The sequence below is a fragment of the Protopterus annectens genome, chromosome 7.part0 (assembly GCF_019279795.1).
Source record: "Protopterus annectens isolate FY-2018-M chromosome 7.part0, PAN1.0, whole genome shotgun sequence".
Classification (NCBI taxonomy): Eukaryota; Metazoa; Chordata; order Ceratodontiformes; family Protopteridae; genus Protopterus; species Protopterus annectens.
Window position 1 is genome coordinate 1182169623 of NC_056739.1, and position 16876 is coordinate 1182186498.

A 16876-nucleotide genomic window follows, 5' to 3' on the forward strand; every position below is an offset into this window, starting at 1 on the left:
GAAACAGCAACAACTTTGTATCTGCTATATTTTTAGACGTCTCAAAAGCATTTGACATGGTCTCACACTCCCTACTTCTAGACACCCTTCCCTCTCTAGCTTTGTCCCTCCAACTATTGCCTGGTTTAAAAATTATCTGTCAGAGAGGCAGCAGTCTGTTCAATGGCAAGGTTTACTATCTCCTCTACTCCCAACAACCATAGGTGTGTACCACAAGGCTCCATATTGGGTCCTCTTCTTTTCTCGATTTTTACTAACAATCTTCATACCTCCACCCACCCTGCTAAACTCATACAGTACGCAGACGGTTCGACTCTTACCTGCTCTGCACTCTCACTTACCACATTAAAACAACTCACTCAGGATTCCTTTTGTTTAGTGGAAAGTTGGATTACTCAGATCCAACTTATCCTAAATCCCAAAATGACTAAATTGGTTCTTTTCACCCGCAACAAATCAATTCCTACATCTCTATCCTTTTCATTCCCTTCCATAAATGGTACTATCATCACCCCCTCTGAACACACCAAACTCTTGGGCATAGAAATTGACAAAAACCTACAGTTTGATGCCCACATTTCACAAACCATCAAAAAAGTCCATAAAAAATGGGAACACTATACAGACATAAACACTCTCTCAAAAAAAAGCGAGAATATATATATATATATATATATATATATATATATATATATAGATAGGAGTTGCCATGTTAATTCCTTCAGCTCCAGTAGTGTGCTGCAACCACAACATCCAGCAAACAGTAGGTAACGGGCCTGTTTTCTCATACAAGAAGACCAGAACGCTCAAAAAGCCTTTGAAAGGAAAGAGATCCCCATACTCAGGAATGGCGCAGACCCCAATGAGCCTGCTAACCCGCCAAACCCCAAAGGTATGGGCCCTTGCAAGCATTGTGTAGTCTGCCCTTTCATACGCTCAGACACATCCTACACTTTTCAACACTGCAACATCACGGTGCAGTTCAAAGCCCAACACGACTGCCACTCAACTTTTCTAGTCTACGTAGCCTACTGCGACAAACATTTTTCCTTCTACATTGGAAAAATTATTAGAAAGCTCTCAGACAGGGTGAAGGAACACCTTGCAGCCATCATTTATAATGATAGTTACAATGCATTAAGCAGACATGCCACGAGCTGCAAAGGCTTCGCCCGTTTTAAATTTCTAGTGTTAGAACAGGTCCAGCAGGTTTTTGGAGATTGCAACACACTACTGCAGCTGAAGGAATTAACATGGCAACTCCTCCTTGAAGCAGATACCCCAGCAGGGCTCAACGAGAATCTCAGCATTAAATGTGCATTAAAGTGGTACAATTAAAAAGTTACAGCATGCCCCCTAGGGGCAGGATGTTAGCAGATAAAACCGTTTGTTTCACAGCAGTGTCTCTCATTAGTCCAAGTACTACTGCATTAGCGTAGTCTATCTAGCAATCATAGTGAAGCATTTTTTATATCAGTTACACTATTTAAAGCTTGCACAGTACTGCTAAAACATCACATTTTGCTCTGATGAAGTTATACATATATACATCCACCTTTTCTAAAATTGTCCCCTGCAGACCTGCCACTACCCCCCGTGGAATTTATTAAAATGTTCAGCTATAGAGCTTTCTTTTTTACCATTAATAACATCCCTTACATGTTCTAGCAATCTATTTTAAAGGGTCTCTTACTTTCCCTCACACAGAATTTATTACAGGGGCATTTCAAGGCATATATAATCCCTTTTTTATCACACCCATCCTTGTACCCTAAAACTAAGACCATTCGTTTTTGGAAAGCTCTTGACTACATATTTACAACCCTTACATTTTCCACAGGGTACAGTACCATGTTGCATCACAGTCCCTGGAATAGTACTCAAAGGGGTAATACATTTTCCACAGACTAAAAAATTCTTAATATTTTTTTCCTTTCTTATATATCATAGGAACTTAACTCACTCATTTAGAGAAATCTCTCAAGGATCTCAAATAACCCCAATAGAATTTTATCAGCTCTACTAGCTTAAAACTAACCACACTACATGTAGTAACAAAATATATTTTATCTCCCTTTTTATGTGTAATTTTAGTATCTAGCATCCTCATTCCCCCATCACATTCATTCTTCCTACATTCATCCAAAAATCCATCCTAATAGCTGCACAATATTTCCTCATTATAAAGTACAGTTTTGTACCTACCATAAATGTAGATGTTCGAAGATCCACATTGCTGCAGTCCTTACACTTGGGTAGTCCGCTGTCCTCGGTCGGCCCGAATATCAAAGTATAAGGCTGACGTCGGTCAAGGCGCATTTGACTGACATCAGGACGTCAGGGTACAAATGCGCATGACCGACGTCATATCCTCAGTCTTTTCTTGCCCCAGATGTCAGAAGACCCTAAAAATAAAGGTCAAAACCAAAAGACAGCAAACAAACAACCAACCATCCTAGCACTAAAAATATGTACAATATATACAATATACACAATATTTACAACCCAACCCACACAACCGCCTCTAACTACAGAGGGGAAGGAGGGAGGGTAAATTGGACTGCAGCAATGTGGATCTTCGAACATCTACATTTATGGTAGGTACAAAACTGTACTATGTTCTTCATCTCACATTGCTGCAGTCCTTACACTTGGGTAGAATCCCAAAGCAGAGGTAAGGGAGGATGGCCAAACTATAAGGAAGCAGGAGCTGCCAAAATGCCCTGCAAAACAGCAGTGGCAAAACCAGCCCTGGATTTAGAGTAAAGTGGTAGGTGATAATGCCTAGAGAAAGTATGCACTGAACTCCAAGTAGCTGCCTCCAAAATATCCTTAGTTGCCACCCCTCAAAAAAGCTGTCAAGTGGCAGTAGCCCTAGTGGAATGAGGCCTAATCCCAGCTGGAATCTCCTTGCCATGATGGGAATAACAGAAAGCAATGCAAAACCCAATCCACTTAGAAATAGTTTGTTTTGACACAGGCTTGCCCTGAGAACTCAAAGCAAAAGAAACAAATAACTGCTGAGACTGCCTGAACCCTTTAGTTCTGTCCAAATAATATCGCAACTGCCTGTGTACATCTAAAGTGTGCAAAATCTTTTCCCCTTTATTTTGGGGATTTGCATAAAAAGTAGGCAAATGAATAGTTTGGTTTAAAGCCACACTAGAAACCACTTTAGGCATAAAGGAAGGATTAGTACGTAAAGATACCCTATCCTTATGGAAAATTAAGAAAGGCTCAACCGCCATAAGGGCCTGCAACTCAGAAACCCTTCTTGCAGAGGTAACAGCCAACAAAAAAGCAGTCTTCCATGATAAAACTTTAATTCAGTAGTAGCTGCAGGCTCAAAAGGTTGTAGAGTGAGTTTCTCCAACACAAAATTGAGATCCCAAGCAGGAGTAGGAGCTCTTCGTGGGGTCTTATATTCTTTGCCCCTCTAAGAAATTGCTTGAACAAAGGATGAGAAAACAATGGTGGGTCACAATCATAGTGAGCCGAAATTGCTGCAGCATGAACCTTAATAGAAGAGAAGGACAAACCTTTGTCCAGTAACTCAGTAAGATATTGAACAGCCACACTTAAATTAGGCTCAGAAACATCAAAATCCTTTGCTGCACTCCAAAATAAAAATCTCTTCCATTTATCTCGTACACTTTCCTTGTACTAGGCCTTCTAGCTTCCAAAATAACATTCAAAACTTGCTGTGGAAGTGGAGGCCCACTATGGTTCAAAACAGAATATGCCAGGCTGTTAGGTGCAGAGAGTGAAGCTTGACATTGAGCAAATGACTGTCCTCCTGAGACAACAGGTGTGGAATCGAAGGCAAAGGCCATGGAGGCTTCCGTACCAAGCTTCTCAGTAATGGGTACCAATGCTGTCGAGGCCAATCTGGAGCTATCAAAATCATCCTTGGCTTGTCTTGTCTGGCCTTCAGTAGAACCTTTGGGAGGAGAGGCAGAGGCGGAAAGGCATACACATGAAGATTGCTCCAATTGAAAGAAAGAGCATCCACTTTCCAAGCTGTGGGATGAAACCTTTTTGTGCAAAACTTTGGCAGCTGGTGGTTTAGTGGAGAAGCGAACAGATCTATGTCTGGAGTTCCCCATGACACTGTCAATTTCTGAAATACATGAGGATCCAATTTCCACTCGTGGGGATCCATAATTTGTCTGCTCAACACATCTGCTAAGGAGTTCTGTGCTCCTGGCAGAAACCTTGCCTGAAGATTTAGCTGTAAACTGAGAGCAGTCTCCCACAAAATCATTGCTTGCCTGCATAGAGGATAAGAATGTGTTCCGCCTTGCTTGTTGATGTACCACATGACAGTTGTGTTGTCTGTTAGAATCAACACCTGCCCTGGAAGAAGTAAATCCTTGAAAGCTATTAATGCAAACTGGACTGCTAACATCTCTTTCAAGTTGATATGTAGATGTTGTAGTCTGGCAGGCCACTTGTCTTGTATCCACTTTCCATTCAGATGAGCTCCCCAAGCTTTGTCTGAGGCATCTGTCGTTAGAATCTGACTCGCCTCTGGCCGGGTCACAGAGAGTCCCTTGTTTAGGTGACATTCCTGAGCCCACCACAACAATTCCTTTTAAATGCAAGGTATTATTTGAATGACAGTGTCCAAATCCTGGCAGTGCTGTGTCCATACATTTTTGAGATACCATTGTAGCTTCCTCATATGCAGTTTGGCATTGGGAAGCACCAGAATACAAGATGCCATGAACCCCAAGGCTTGAAGGACTGTCCTTGCAGTCAGCCTGGACTGATGAGACAACTGATGAAAGTAAAGGGAAAGATTCTTTTGTTTGTCCGGGGTCAAAAGGCCATCTGGGATGCTGTATTCAGTCTCACACCCAGAAAGCACATGTCCTGAGAGGGTACTAGACTGGACTTTATTTCGTTCACAGAATACCCCAGGCATCTTAGCACTGCTATCACATAATCCAAATGATGAAGAAGCTCGTCCCTTCCTTGAGCCAGAATCAGGCAATCGTCCAAATAAGGATAGATCTGTATTCCTTTTAACCTGAGGAAAGCTATCACTGGAGCCAGAACTTTCGTGAACACTCTGGGCAGTAGATAAGCCAAAGGGCAATGCAGAGAACTGATAATGAGAAGTCCCAGCTCGAAAACGCAGATACTTCCTGCAACTCGTCTGATAGGAACATGAAGATAAGCCTCCTTGAGATCCAAAGTTACCATCCAATGATCTTTGCCCAGCAGAGGTAAAAGCTGCTGTAACGTCAACATTTTGAACTTGGGAATGTCCAGATAAGTGTTGAGGATAGATAAGTCCAAAATTGGTCTCCACGTGTTCCCTTTCTTTGGTACTAGGAACAGGCGAGAATAAAATCCTAGGCCCACTTCTGGCATAGGGACCGGCTGAATGGCCCCTATTTGGAGTAACAGAGAAATTTGCTTGTGAGCCTCTATTCTTTGTTGAGGAGGAACGTCTGGCATGCCTTTGAAAGGAGGCAAGGTATGGAAATAAAACCTGTAACCGTGGTGTATGATATCCAATACCCATCTGTCTTGGGTAATTAAACTCCAATTTTCTTTGAAAAGTGCCAACCTTCCTCCCAAAGGTGCTGCCAGACGAGAAGGCTCTGGCAGCTGAAAAGGTAGGTCATTGGGTCTGTTTACGAAAGGACTGACCCCTGCCCTCACCTGAAGACTGTGCAGGAGAACTCCCTGTTCTAGGCCTGAAAGAGCCCTGAGCTCTGCCCCTACCACGCCTAGATCTACCCCTAGACTGGGAATCATAAGAAGGATAAGTCCACCACTTAGTAGGCCAATTTCTACTAAACTTTGGAGGCTGAACCTGCAAAAAATCTTTAACAGTCTGCATAGACTTAGCCTTGTCTTCCATTTTCTTTAAAACTGCCTCAACAGGAGAACCAAACAACACATCAGATTGTAAAGGAGCATCTAAAATCCTTGTTTTAACATGGTCAGATAAATTCTGATCCCTCAGCCAGGCGTGCCTGCGAAGAACTGACCCAGTGGCAGCCACCCTAGACGAGGCCTGTACAGCATCAAAACCACATTGCAAAGAATGCTTACCCACCTGCTCAGAAACATGTACTAAATCTTGTAACTCTTTACAATCAATACCTTCCGCCAGAGCATCAACCTTAGACTTCAATTGTGAAAGGAGATAGTTTTGGTATTTCAACATGTGGAACTGGCAATTCAAAGCCCTCATAGCTAGAGTGGAAGAAGTATAAACTTTCTTTCCCCATCTATCCAAAGCCCTGGCCTCTTTATCTGTAGGAACCGGATTCTTGACAACAGAAGCCTTAACACCTTTAGGCCCCTGACTAACAGTTTCTGGGTCTGCCCTAGGACTCTTAAAAGATACTTATGAGCTTCAGGCACCCTGTAATACCTATCCGGTTTAACAGGAGCAGGAGGCAAAGAATCAGGATTAAGAGAAGCCTCTGTAAAACATCTTCCACCACATCCAAAACAGGAGGTATAGCCAAAGGCCTATGCTGGGGTAAAACAAAAATTCCTAAGCCTTTTCCTGGAATCAGAGAAGTCCTGACCTTCCCACTTAAAATGCTCCCTCATGGAATGAAGAGTTTCTGAAAAGAAAAATCCTCAGGAGGAGAAGCAGAAGGAGTAGAATCATCCACATCAGAATCAGAATAAGGAGAATACTCCTGCAAGTCTTCAGCCGAAGACTCTGAAACATCCGAAGCCTGCTCAAAACTCCTAGCTCAGGCTCCACCCTAGGTCTCTTATCAGGAGGGGCAAAGAACCCTAATCAAAGTAATCAAATCTTCTGCCATTTTAAGCATATGCTTCTTGGGCACAGTTCCTGAAGAACTAGGGGTGACACCAACTGAAGCTAAACCTGGCCTGCCTCTGGGAGAAGCCTTGGAAACAGAAGGAGAGGGCCTAACCACCCTAGGAAGGGAGGGAGTATAGTAACCTGAGAAGCCCCTTCAGCCTGACCTGCCTCCTGAGAGGCCACATCCTGCAATAACAAAGTCTCTCCTGGGAACCCAAAGAAACCTCCGGTGGAACCACCGGCTCCACCGACACCTCTAAAGAACCGGCGTCCGCACGGACGGTTCTTCTAGCCTAGGCTTAACTGCTTTGTCCTTGCGCTTCTTGAAGAAGCGGCCGGAGCATCCGACGGCATTTTATAATTGCACAGCTTCCCCAAGACTAACCTGGCACAATCTAACCTTCTCTTTATAGTGCGCTTCTTGAATCTAGCACAAGAGCGACACCGAACAACGCCGTGCTCAGGCCCTAAACAAGGAATACACAAAGTATGATAGTCTCTATGCGGTATCTGTTTCCCACAAGAAATACAATTATTCACTTTTTCTGACATCCGGTAAACCACTGAGGCAAGAAAAAACTAAAATATTCCCCAACGGGGTACTTAGCCAACTTTGACTCGGTCTGAAACTCCGAAATCGAAAAATTTCAGAACGCCAACCGGCACTTGTAATGCTGCTTCTGCATCGGACCATGCGGCAAAAAAGACTGAGGATATGACGTCGGTCATGCGCATTTGTGCCCTGACGTCCTGATGTCAGTCAAATGCGCCTTGACCGACGTCAGCCTTATACTTTGATATTCGGGCCGACCGAGGACAGCGGACTACCCAAGTGTAAGGACTGCAGCAATGTGAGATGAAGAACATCCTCTATTTTTAAACATCCTAACAGTTCTCTCTACCTCCACTCTACAGTCAAGATCATTATTACAAAGCCTCCGTATTCTTATGAATTCACCATATGGTAAAGCCTGGAGAGTATGAGGAGGATGACAGCTCTATCCCTCTGTAAATATTGAATACCATCACTAAATTTCCTATGTACTGATACTGAGCAGAAACACTAGAACTCATTACTATCAATACCCCACCCAAGGGGCTGTCTGCCAAGCACATGGTGAGGGCGGTCACTGAGGAGATAGCTGCTGGTGAAAAGAGTTTGCACTTGTGCTCACTGTCTGGCAGTTTTTCTAGTGTCTTGTTCATTTTGTATGCATGGAAATGCTGGAAACATAGCATATGAGACAGGTAATTCAGAGACCTGATGGAAAAATACAGTATGTATACACTTGCTTCCTAAAATGATCCAATACTGTCAACTTCTCATCCAAAAGATAAATCATTGAACCTTGAGGCACAGAAGCCTACTTAAGGCCTGCTACAGCAAGGAATGAGCAGAAGACTGGAAATGGGATCCAACGGTTCCAGTTCATAAGAGGACAGAGGATTCTATCTAGTTTTCAAATCAATCTTTCTCTCAGTCTCCCTCGTGAGAAGCACAGCAAAACCATCTCTACAGGGGGAATCAGATAGAAGACTGATGAAGACATTGGAAAGCCTCCTGCAAGATCATTCCAAAGACAAAGAGGGTTTAGTGTCCCCTCCCTTTTCTGCATAATCTCTAGTGTCTTCCCAAATTTGGGCTTATTTGAAGGAGTCTCTTGGGGAGACTCCATCTCCATTTTCAGTATTTGATATAGGGGACTCCAAAGGGTCAATGAACTTAATCTTGCAGATGTGTTTCCTTCCACCCCTCAAAAGGGAAAGCTCTGAGGAGAAAGAGTAATTAATGATATAGGCAGCACTGCTAATATGATCTTGTAGACAGATTTCCAATACTAAAAAGGTGCAGATAAAGGTGCAAGGACATCTTAGATTGGTGAAGGCCCCTGCTGAGTAGCCTGCAACACTGAAGTTATGACTGATGTACCTATTCAGTTCGAAGGACATCAGCATCAGATCAGAGTTGTTGACACTGACAGGCATCAATATCAATACAGAGGTGTGACACTGTCAGGCACCAACTCTGACAACACTGACATCACAGAGATGGATCAATCCTTAACCCCACTGACACTGAGATGTCACTCAGGATTGAGAATGAATTGGAGGCCACAGAGAAGGAAAGTGAAATAGGAGCATCAAAATAAGACTGAAGGCATTGATACCAAAGATGATCTCAACCTTTACACCCAACCATTAGGGACCAAAAATGTGTTAGATACCACAAAAACTGGCACAAAAAAAGTACACTGATAGCAACATCAACATTGAGGCCATTAACAGAATTGGCTGTGGCCAAGAAAGGAAGATCACAGTCAATGTCAACATATCTATCACTACTGATTGCAGTACCTGCAGGATGCTCACTGGCCTCAGTGTCAGCAACGCTAAAATGAAGGCTGATGAGTAAGAAGTGGTGGAGAAAAAGGGCAATGATACTGAATCCCTGTCTGCCACAGAACCAAGGGGGTGAAGGAAAGGAACCCATCTCTAACCATGACTACCACAAAGCCTTCAGTATCTTTCCACTACAGTCACTGAACAACTATGACGGGAAGAAATTAACTGAAAACATCTAGCAGACAAAGATCTCCTCAAATTCAAATGCAAGGAGGGTATTCAACAATGTAAGTTGTGCCATCCTGTTCACAAAAAGTTTTCCTGTAGTTTCAGAAAAAAATGTATATAAAACCTTTATGAAAAATCCAAGACGATTTGCAAAGGTGGGACAAAAGACAGGTGTACCCTGCCTTCCCCTTCTCTCAACATTATTCATCAAACCACAGAAGCCGGCTATAAACTAATCCCATTTCTTTTTCTGAGAAAGCTGTGTAAAAGAATTAAATCGAAGATTATATTGAACTAAGATGATGTTTCACTTACAATGCTTAAATTTGACTGAAAATGCTGCACTCAGTTCTAAGGATATTATACAAAGTCTGTTAACTGTTTTTTGTTAATGTGCACTGTCTACACATTCAACTCACTTTTGTTATGCTCTGTAGAATGTACTGTCTACACTGTGTTAGTGTTAATTTATTTTGTATTCTTGATGGAACCTGGGTTGAAACGAAAAAAGGTCCGATGACCAACCCACCTACCTGTGTCACAAATAGTTACACAAACAAACAAAAATAAATTTAAAGCAAGTAAAATTGAGGCATCACTGGGCTAAAGCTTAGACACTTTGAGCTTTAGAGGGTGCCATTATCAGTGACTAGGTATTCGCCTCACCACACACCCTGAAGATGTGGCTAATTACAGTCGGAAGGATATCATCATTAGGACTTTAGAGATTTCAACTGAGCAGAAAAAATGTATTTTACACTCAAAGAAAAGAGCACAATATTTAACCAAAACTTCACTTATAGAAGTCTCAAACTCTCCAAATATGCATATACTTTTTTTTAGTTTTTAGCACCGTTACTGAATTATCATTTAAGACATAGGCAAACAAACATGTATATGAAGAAGACAAACTATATTACCATGTTCACAATTACAAACATTATGCATCACATATATTCTTCTGTACAATTATCATCAATTCAACATTATGTAAATTGCTCAATTCCTGCCTTCCCTTAAACCTCACTCCTCCAAAACATTATTCTGTGTGTGTTGTTTCACACCACTTTCATGTTTTTCTGTGTAACTTGCTCCAGTCCTTTTCTAAAGATCCCACTTCGAGCTCAGTTATCTCTTACAATATTTACTACATCAAATACAGTTGGTTTAGACTTTGATTTTCATTTTCCAGTAATTTTTTTTTTTTTTTTGACAGCCACCAGAATTAAATTTAACAATACCTTACTAGGTCTATGCAATTCAGATCCTGTAACCCAGCTCAAAGAATAATTTTCCTTAGTTACATCCATTTGCACACCCAATGTTTTTGACAGAGTACTCTTTAGGGAATTTATCATGTCTGCCAACTCATTACACTTCCAGAACATATGTCCCAAGTTACATCTTTCTTCCCTATCACACCTCCAACATTTGCCACCTACCTAAGGAAAAATTATCTGGAGTCTGTTTGGGGTATAACAATACCTATGCAAACACTTCCAAGCAAAAATCCTAAATCTTCTAGACTTTGTTTCATATTTGGGAACCATAATATGTCCTCCCGGTGTTTCCTAGTGAATTGTTTATCCAATCTCTCTTACCAATCTTTTCTAACCTCCTCTAATTGATTCCTATAGCTATCATGCACTATTTTGTATGCCTTACTAGTTATCCCTTTTTTAACAACTTTTGTTCTAAACTCAACTAAAAACTCTACCATAACAAGTCTTTCACTTAGGGTTCCCCTATCCCTTTCTCACTGCCTATACTCTGATATCAATCCCCAATAGGGAAGGCAGTCTCTAGCATGCAGTTCAAATGTCTCCTTGACCTCTTCCTATTCTATTACCTTTCACTCTCTAGTTACTTGCTCCCAATACCTTGGTTCCTTTGACAGTTTTCTCCAGTAAATTCCTGCCTCCTCTTGCCTATTCTCTGTACCCCTAATTGCAGTAAAGAATATACATCATTATTCTTGAGCCATAATGATAGGACAAGCAATCCCATTAATATCTCCTCACCTCCTTACATCATGTTCCCAAACACACATACATTCAGATACATTCAAAGAGTACATCAAGAGGAGATGGGCTGTTAAATACTTACTGCCATAACACTGTATTCTAATCCACAACCCAAACTTAACATAGGAAACAAAGAACAAACAATGGGGTATACAACCTTACTTTTGCCCTTTGGCAGGCCCTCCAGCAAGCTCATCTTGGTCATCCAGTTGGTTCAACAATATGCTAGCAAAGCATAAAGGTCAACATAAGCTAAGCAGTAGTTTTATCTGAGTTCTTCCAAAATTTACAGAAAAACAATTTGCACTGTCTCTGTTAATGTCTGAGGGCATACACTTAATTTTCTTTACCTTATAATAAATATCTCAGTCCAGGCTGGAACCTGCTATGAGGAATAAGGCTGGAACCTGCTATGAGGAATAAAATGGCATCTGTGCAGAGAACAGCCAAATGCAACCACAATTTCTGAATTTCACCCATCAAAACATCAGCATTTCACAGAAGCACAGCAATGTACAGAGTCTGAGAAATTACAAGAACCTTGGCATGTTACTTTGTTCAGGTATGGAAATACATTCTCTAACATCTGCTGCTGAGACAACTCAGACTCAGAAAACATATTGCTTACCGTTAGAATCATCTTGGTATGATAAACATGACCATTACAATGAACACATTAGTACTTACATATTAAGCTACTAATTAAGGAAAAGCCAGTGCAGACTGAGCCATTTGTCATAAATTTCCAGTTCCACTCACTGTTAATTAGTATGTCAGGTTAGCTCAGAGGTTAAGGTTATGAGCTATTTGATGGTCATCTTATAGTCCTGGGTTTAATCCCCAATTTCCATGTGAAAGTAATGCGTAATTCTGAGCAACTCAATTAATCAGACAGTGCACTGGGTCACTCCTAAAATAACAGATTTGTGCCAAGTGGGTACTCCTAAAATAACCGACCTGTGCCCGGTGGGTTTACCTGGTCAATAAATAAAATAAAAGAAAAGAAAAAAGGTACAGCTGAAATCATTGGAATCTTCCAGCAAACAATTATAAACTGATTAAGTGATCCCTGTAGAATATCAGAATTCCATATTCAAGTCCTGGTGTTACTATAACCAGACAACATCACTTAAATTCTTAGATCCATTTCTGCAGCAAACCTGTAGACACTGTTCGTCACTGTTTGAAGGAATAGAGTGAAATCCTACCTGTCCCCAGAGGTTCCTTTTCATGGGAGAGTGAGATACGAATCCCCAGCTGTAATAAAGAATACAAACAACAACTTATCTGTTATTTATAAAATTATCAGAAATTATTTTAGCAAAACAGATGTTTCTTTTTGGAATTATTCAAGTGAAGTTAACAGACAAGTATTCTCAGAAAAAGATAAAAAAAAAAACTTTTGTTTACAGTCGGTGAAGGAATCCATACCTTCTAGCGTGTATACACATGGAAATTTTTACATAGATGTTTTTTTCACTCCACATAGACTAGCAATAATGTACAAGAAAGATGAAATTAAATGCTGGAGATGTGAACACCCTAAGGCTGACTGGATACATATGGTTGTTAATTGCAAAATAATTTCCCCATTTTGGTTAGACTTTAAATATTTTTGTAAAGCTCTATGGAATGACAACTGTATAATTTCTAACTCCCTTATCCTTTTCAATGTCCCTGTTCCTGGAGTCATTCCTAAAAACCAAACATTTTTATTATGTTCTATCCTCTCTTTAACAAGGAACATTGTTACTAAAAATTGGAAATCCCAATCTACTCCTGTCTTTAAAGTTGAGTTTATTCATCTTGTGAAATAAATTTGTAAGAATGAGATTGCTACTATAAAAGCAAGGACTAACAACACTACCCATCATTCAATTGCTTGGACAAAATCGTCTAATCTGCTAGAGTAATATTTAGTGCTCTCTTATGTATATTGTTTTTTAGTTGTAAAGGACATTGTATATAGTTTGTTTTTTCTTGTTACTATACTGTTAAGTTACTGTTTTATAAAACGAATCAAAACATTTTGGAAAAGAAAAAAAAAGAATACAAACAACTAAATATGTAAGGAAGAAATACCTCTCTTTCTGTTATGTTCGTCCATATCAGTAATACAACATAGTACTGCACTGAAACCCTATGATAGAGCTTTCCTGCTGAATACATGCTTAAGTCTTCACTTTGTCTCATATTTTTCTATACAGGTGATACAGCATTGTACTGAAATATTGGAGACAAAGATTTCTTACTAAAAATATGCTTATGATACACAAATCAAACATTATTACAAACAAAACTCTATAAAAATATACAGATATTATATCATTAGTTTTAGACAATAATACTGGTGTACTTCCTTCGGTAAGCCTATCTGACATTACAGTACTAAAGATAACCCCACATCTGAGGTAAAGAACTGGGCTTCATGAAATGATCAAGGTGACGAGACTTTTTCAAACAGTCTTACAAACTGTTTAGCTAAATATTTACTGACTTTTTGCCAGTCATATACCTGCAGCAAAGAGAGTCTAAGTTTGAACAGAAGCACATGTGCCAGGAGCTTAGCCAAAAGAACAAGAGAGCAGATGTGAGTAGCTATGACCAGCACATTTTACTCTGAAGACAATAAAGGGAGCTCCCCGCTCCTACAGCAACAGCCGTTCCACCAGTACAGACTGAAAACTATATATGCAATAGAAACTGCAATTGGACTGCATAGTGGTGCAGCTGTAGCTTTGTTGCCTCACAGCAAGAGGTTCTCCAGTTTGATTCTCAGCTGGGATGCCTTCTGTGCGGAATCTGCATGTCCTCCCTGCATTCATGTGGGTTTCCTCTGGGTGCTCCGGTTTCCTCCCATGTTACAAAGACATGCATCAGGAGCTTTTCTCCCAGGGCCTCTGCTGCAAATTGGCTTTGTTCCAAATCAGACTTTCCTGGTAAACAAATGTTAAATAAATAAAGTGAATATGTAACAGGTGGAGGGAAAACATCTTATGATGGCTGCACAGTTGCACAGTTAATCTAAGTCAGTCTGCTGATTCTGTGTACTGCTTGCCCACCCTTCAAGGGGACAAGATACAGAAAAGAAAAACTACGGAAATTAGAGCTGCAGTATGAAGGTGTCACTCTTTGGGATTCCCGATCTTAACCATTGCCATCATAAGGAGTGACTTGGTAAAAAAAGATACATTACTTCTAGTTACCCTCTCAGACTTAAATTCTATCACATAGTGTTGTGAAACTGCATTGGTACTCTTCCTGTTGCACAACTGAAAGTACTCTTCACCTGTAGTCTTCTTTAAAAGTGGTGAACCATTTATGGTTAAATCAACATCATTAAATAGGCTGTAGACTACTAAATTAGAAATTGGAGCCATTCTTGAGTCTATGGGACTTTCTGTCACTCTCATTTCCCTAAAGGAAGCTTTGCTTCTGAAGCAGTCATGCAAGGTCAGTCTCACCATGTAAAAGATAGTATGTTGCTGTTTGTCTTTTGTCTTTTTCCCAGTAAGGGGTCGCCAAAGCAGAACTCCGGTCCGCTAATGATTGGCAGTAGATTTTTACGAAACACCGAGGTGCCAGCTCGACGCCCAACCTTCAACAAAGGCATGCCCATTTACGTACGCATGTCTTTCGAATGCAACCCAACCACGGGGGGGGGGGGGGACGACATGCAGACGCCACACAGAAGGCACTCCCAGGCCAAGCCGAGAATCGAACGGGAGAACATCTTGCTGTGAGGTAACAACGCTACCACTGTACCACCGCGGAACCCATGTAAAAGATAGTATATGGGTATCCATATAAAGAAAGACCAAAGTATTGGCCACTGAGAATTCCACAGCAGCCAAGCATCTTCCAGCTTCATACACTAGGTCCCAATACACTGAAAACAACTTTAGATGCAAAGATAAGCTATTTATTACCACTTCTCCATTACACCTGTTTTAGCTGTAACAGATTGCGTAATACATTAATTTTGAGGATCACATTTCCCATTATAAAGCTAAAACACTTTAAAAATCCTGTAAAATAAAGGAATTCCTCTCTATAATTGCACCTTTGCTTGCAGTACCAAAGTGCTAAGACTGATGACTCCTACACTCATACCAATAACTGTAAGGCCAGCTGGAGACAACATCTTAACAGTCTCACTCAACACACCTATGGCATTTATGCAACATTTAGCAGACAAGGAGAAATTAAAGAAAACTAAACATCAACTCAAATAACTGATAAAATGTAACTCACATATTTTGGTATGACATCTCGAGAGGAGAAAGTATCTAGTAATCATTAAAAATCACAGATAATATCAAGAAAGCAACTGCACAACAGCTCAGCAGAGTTTTAATAAGTTACTTTTTTCAGACAAGATAAAATGTATGTGTGCATCTAAAAATGATTTGTGCCTTTTCAGTCCTAAAACAGCTTTTTGCAAAACTTCAGATGAATTCATATTCTGAAACAGCAAAGCACACTCTCAAGATGCAAATAATTAAATCACAAACAGTGATGTGCCACCTAATCAGTGTTAGAAACAGAATAAGCAAAGTCAAGGGGAAGATTTCTCAAACTCATTTTTATTGGCAATAAAGCAATGGCTTGAAATTAGACTAATTGTGACATTACTTCCTCAGTATTAATTGCGGCTTCATTTTACAATGATGAAATCTAAGATGTACCAGCCCGATAGCAATAAGATTTCATGCTTAATTGCAGTGCACTACACAGATCCTACTGATATCTGAAAGTTTACTTCCAAAACTGGAAATTTGTGTTGCTAGTTTAAAGTAAAATGCCAACGGAGAAAGCACAGATGAAGTATGCATATATGTGCACAGATTAGGAGAAATGGTTGTGTGCAGCCTGTGTTCATGAAGTCTAATCTTAAAGACAACAAGGCTGCATTGCTTCTTATTTGCAGCCATTGAGGTGCTCCTGACTCTAAGTGACTGTCATCCCTGGTATGTACTGGGGAGGTTTGATACAGACTATGAAATTGCTGTGGTGAAAGCCACCACCTCCAAATCCTAGGTCTGTTTTTAAGAAAAAAAATGGATGGTTCTCTGGAAGTGTGGACAAGCAGTTACCTCAAGTGGAACAGTATCCTAGAATCTTGTTCATGGGTGAAGGTAGATGAGACTTGACAGAATAACCAGCAGATAGGTTCATAGGTAGGTAACTAGGCTATCTGCCTGAGGGCATTTATAAGCCTAGCCAGAGTGTGTCAGCTTTTGCCGCCCCATTGATTAATTAACTGAGCCTCTGTCAAGAAGAGTCAATGAAGTGATCCCAGGGGTGCATTTTCTGTTACCCATCCACTCGTCAAGGTTTCCCTTGAAGAGTATTAGTGAGGGGCTCTGCCTAATGTAGTTAGGAATTTTGTTCCAAAGCATGGGGAGTCTCTGTGACAGAAATCTATCCCTCCAGCATGTTCTATTTATTGTTGTGGCGAGGTTTAGCTCACTAGAGC

The 16876-nt window shown here is 40.6% G+C and overlaps 1 protein-coding gene across 2 annotated transcripts in view; it reads right to left on the bottom strand.

Moving 5' to 3' along the window:
- GMPPB (GDP-mannose pyrophosphorylase B) overlaps nucleotides 1-16876 on the bottom strand; it is an 824737-nt gene that overhangs the window by 606459 nt on the left and 201402 nt on the right. For both annotated transcript variants that reach the window (XM_044077786.1, XM_044077785.1), the window contains exon 4: nucleotides 12606-12654. In XM_044077786.1, coding sequence (XP_043933721.1) covers nucleotides 12606-12654 — 49 coding nt within the window. The remainder of the gene's footprint in view (nucleotides 1-12605; nucleotides 12655-16876) is intronic.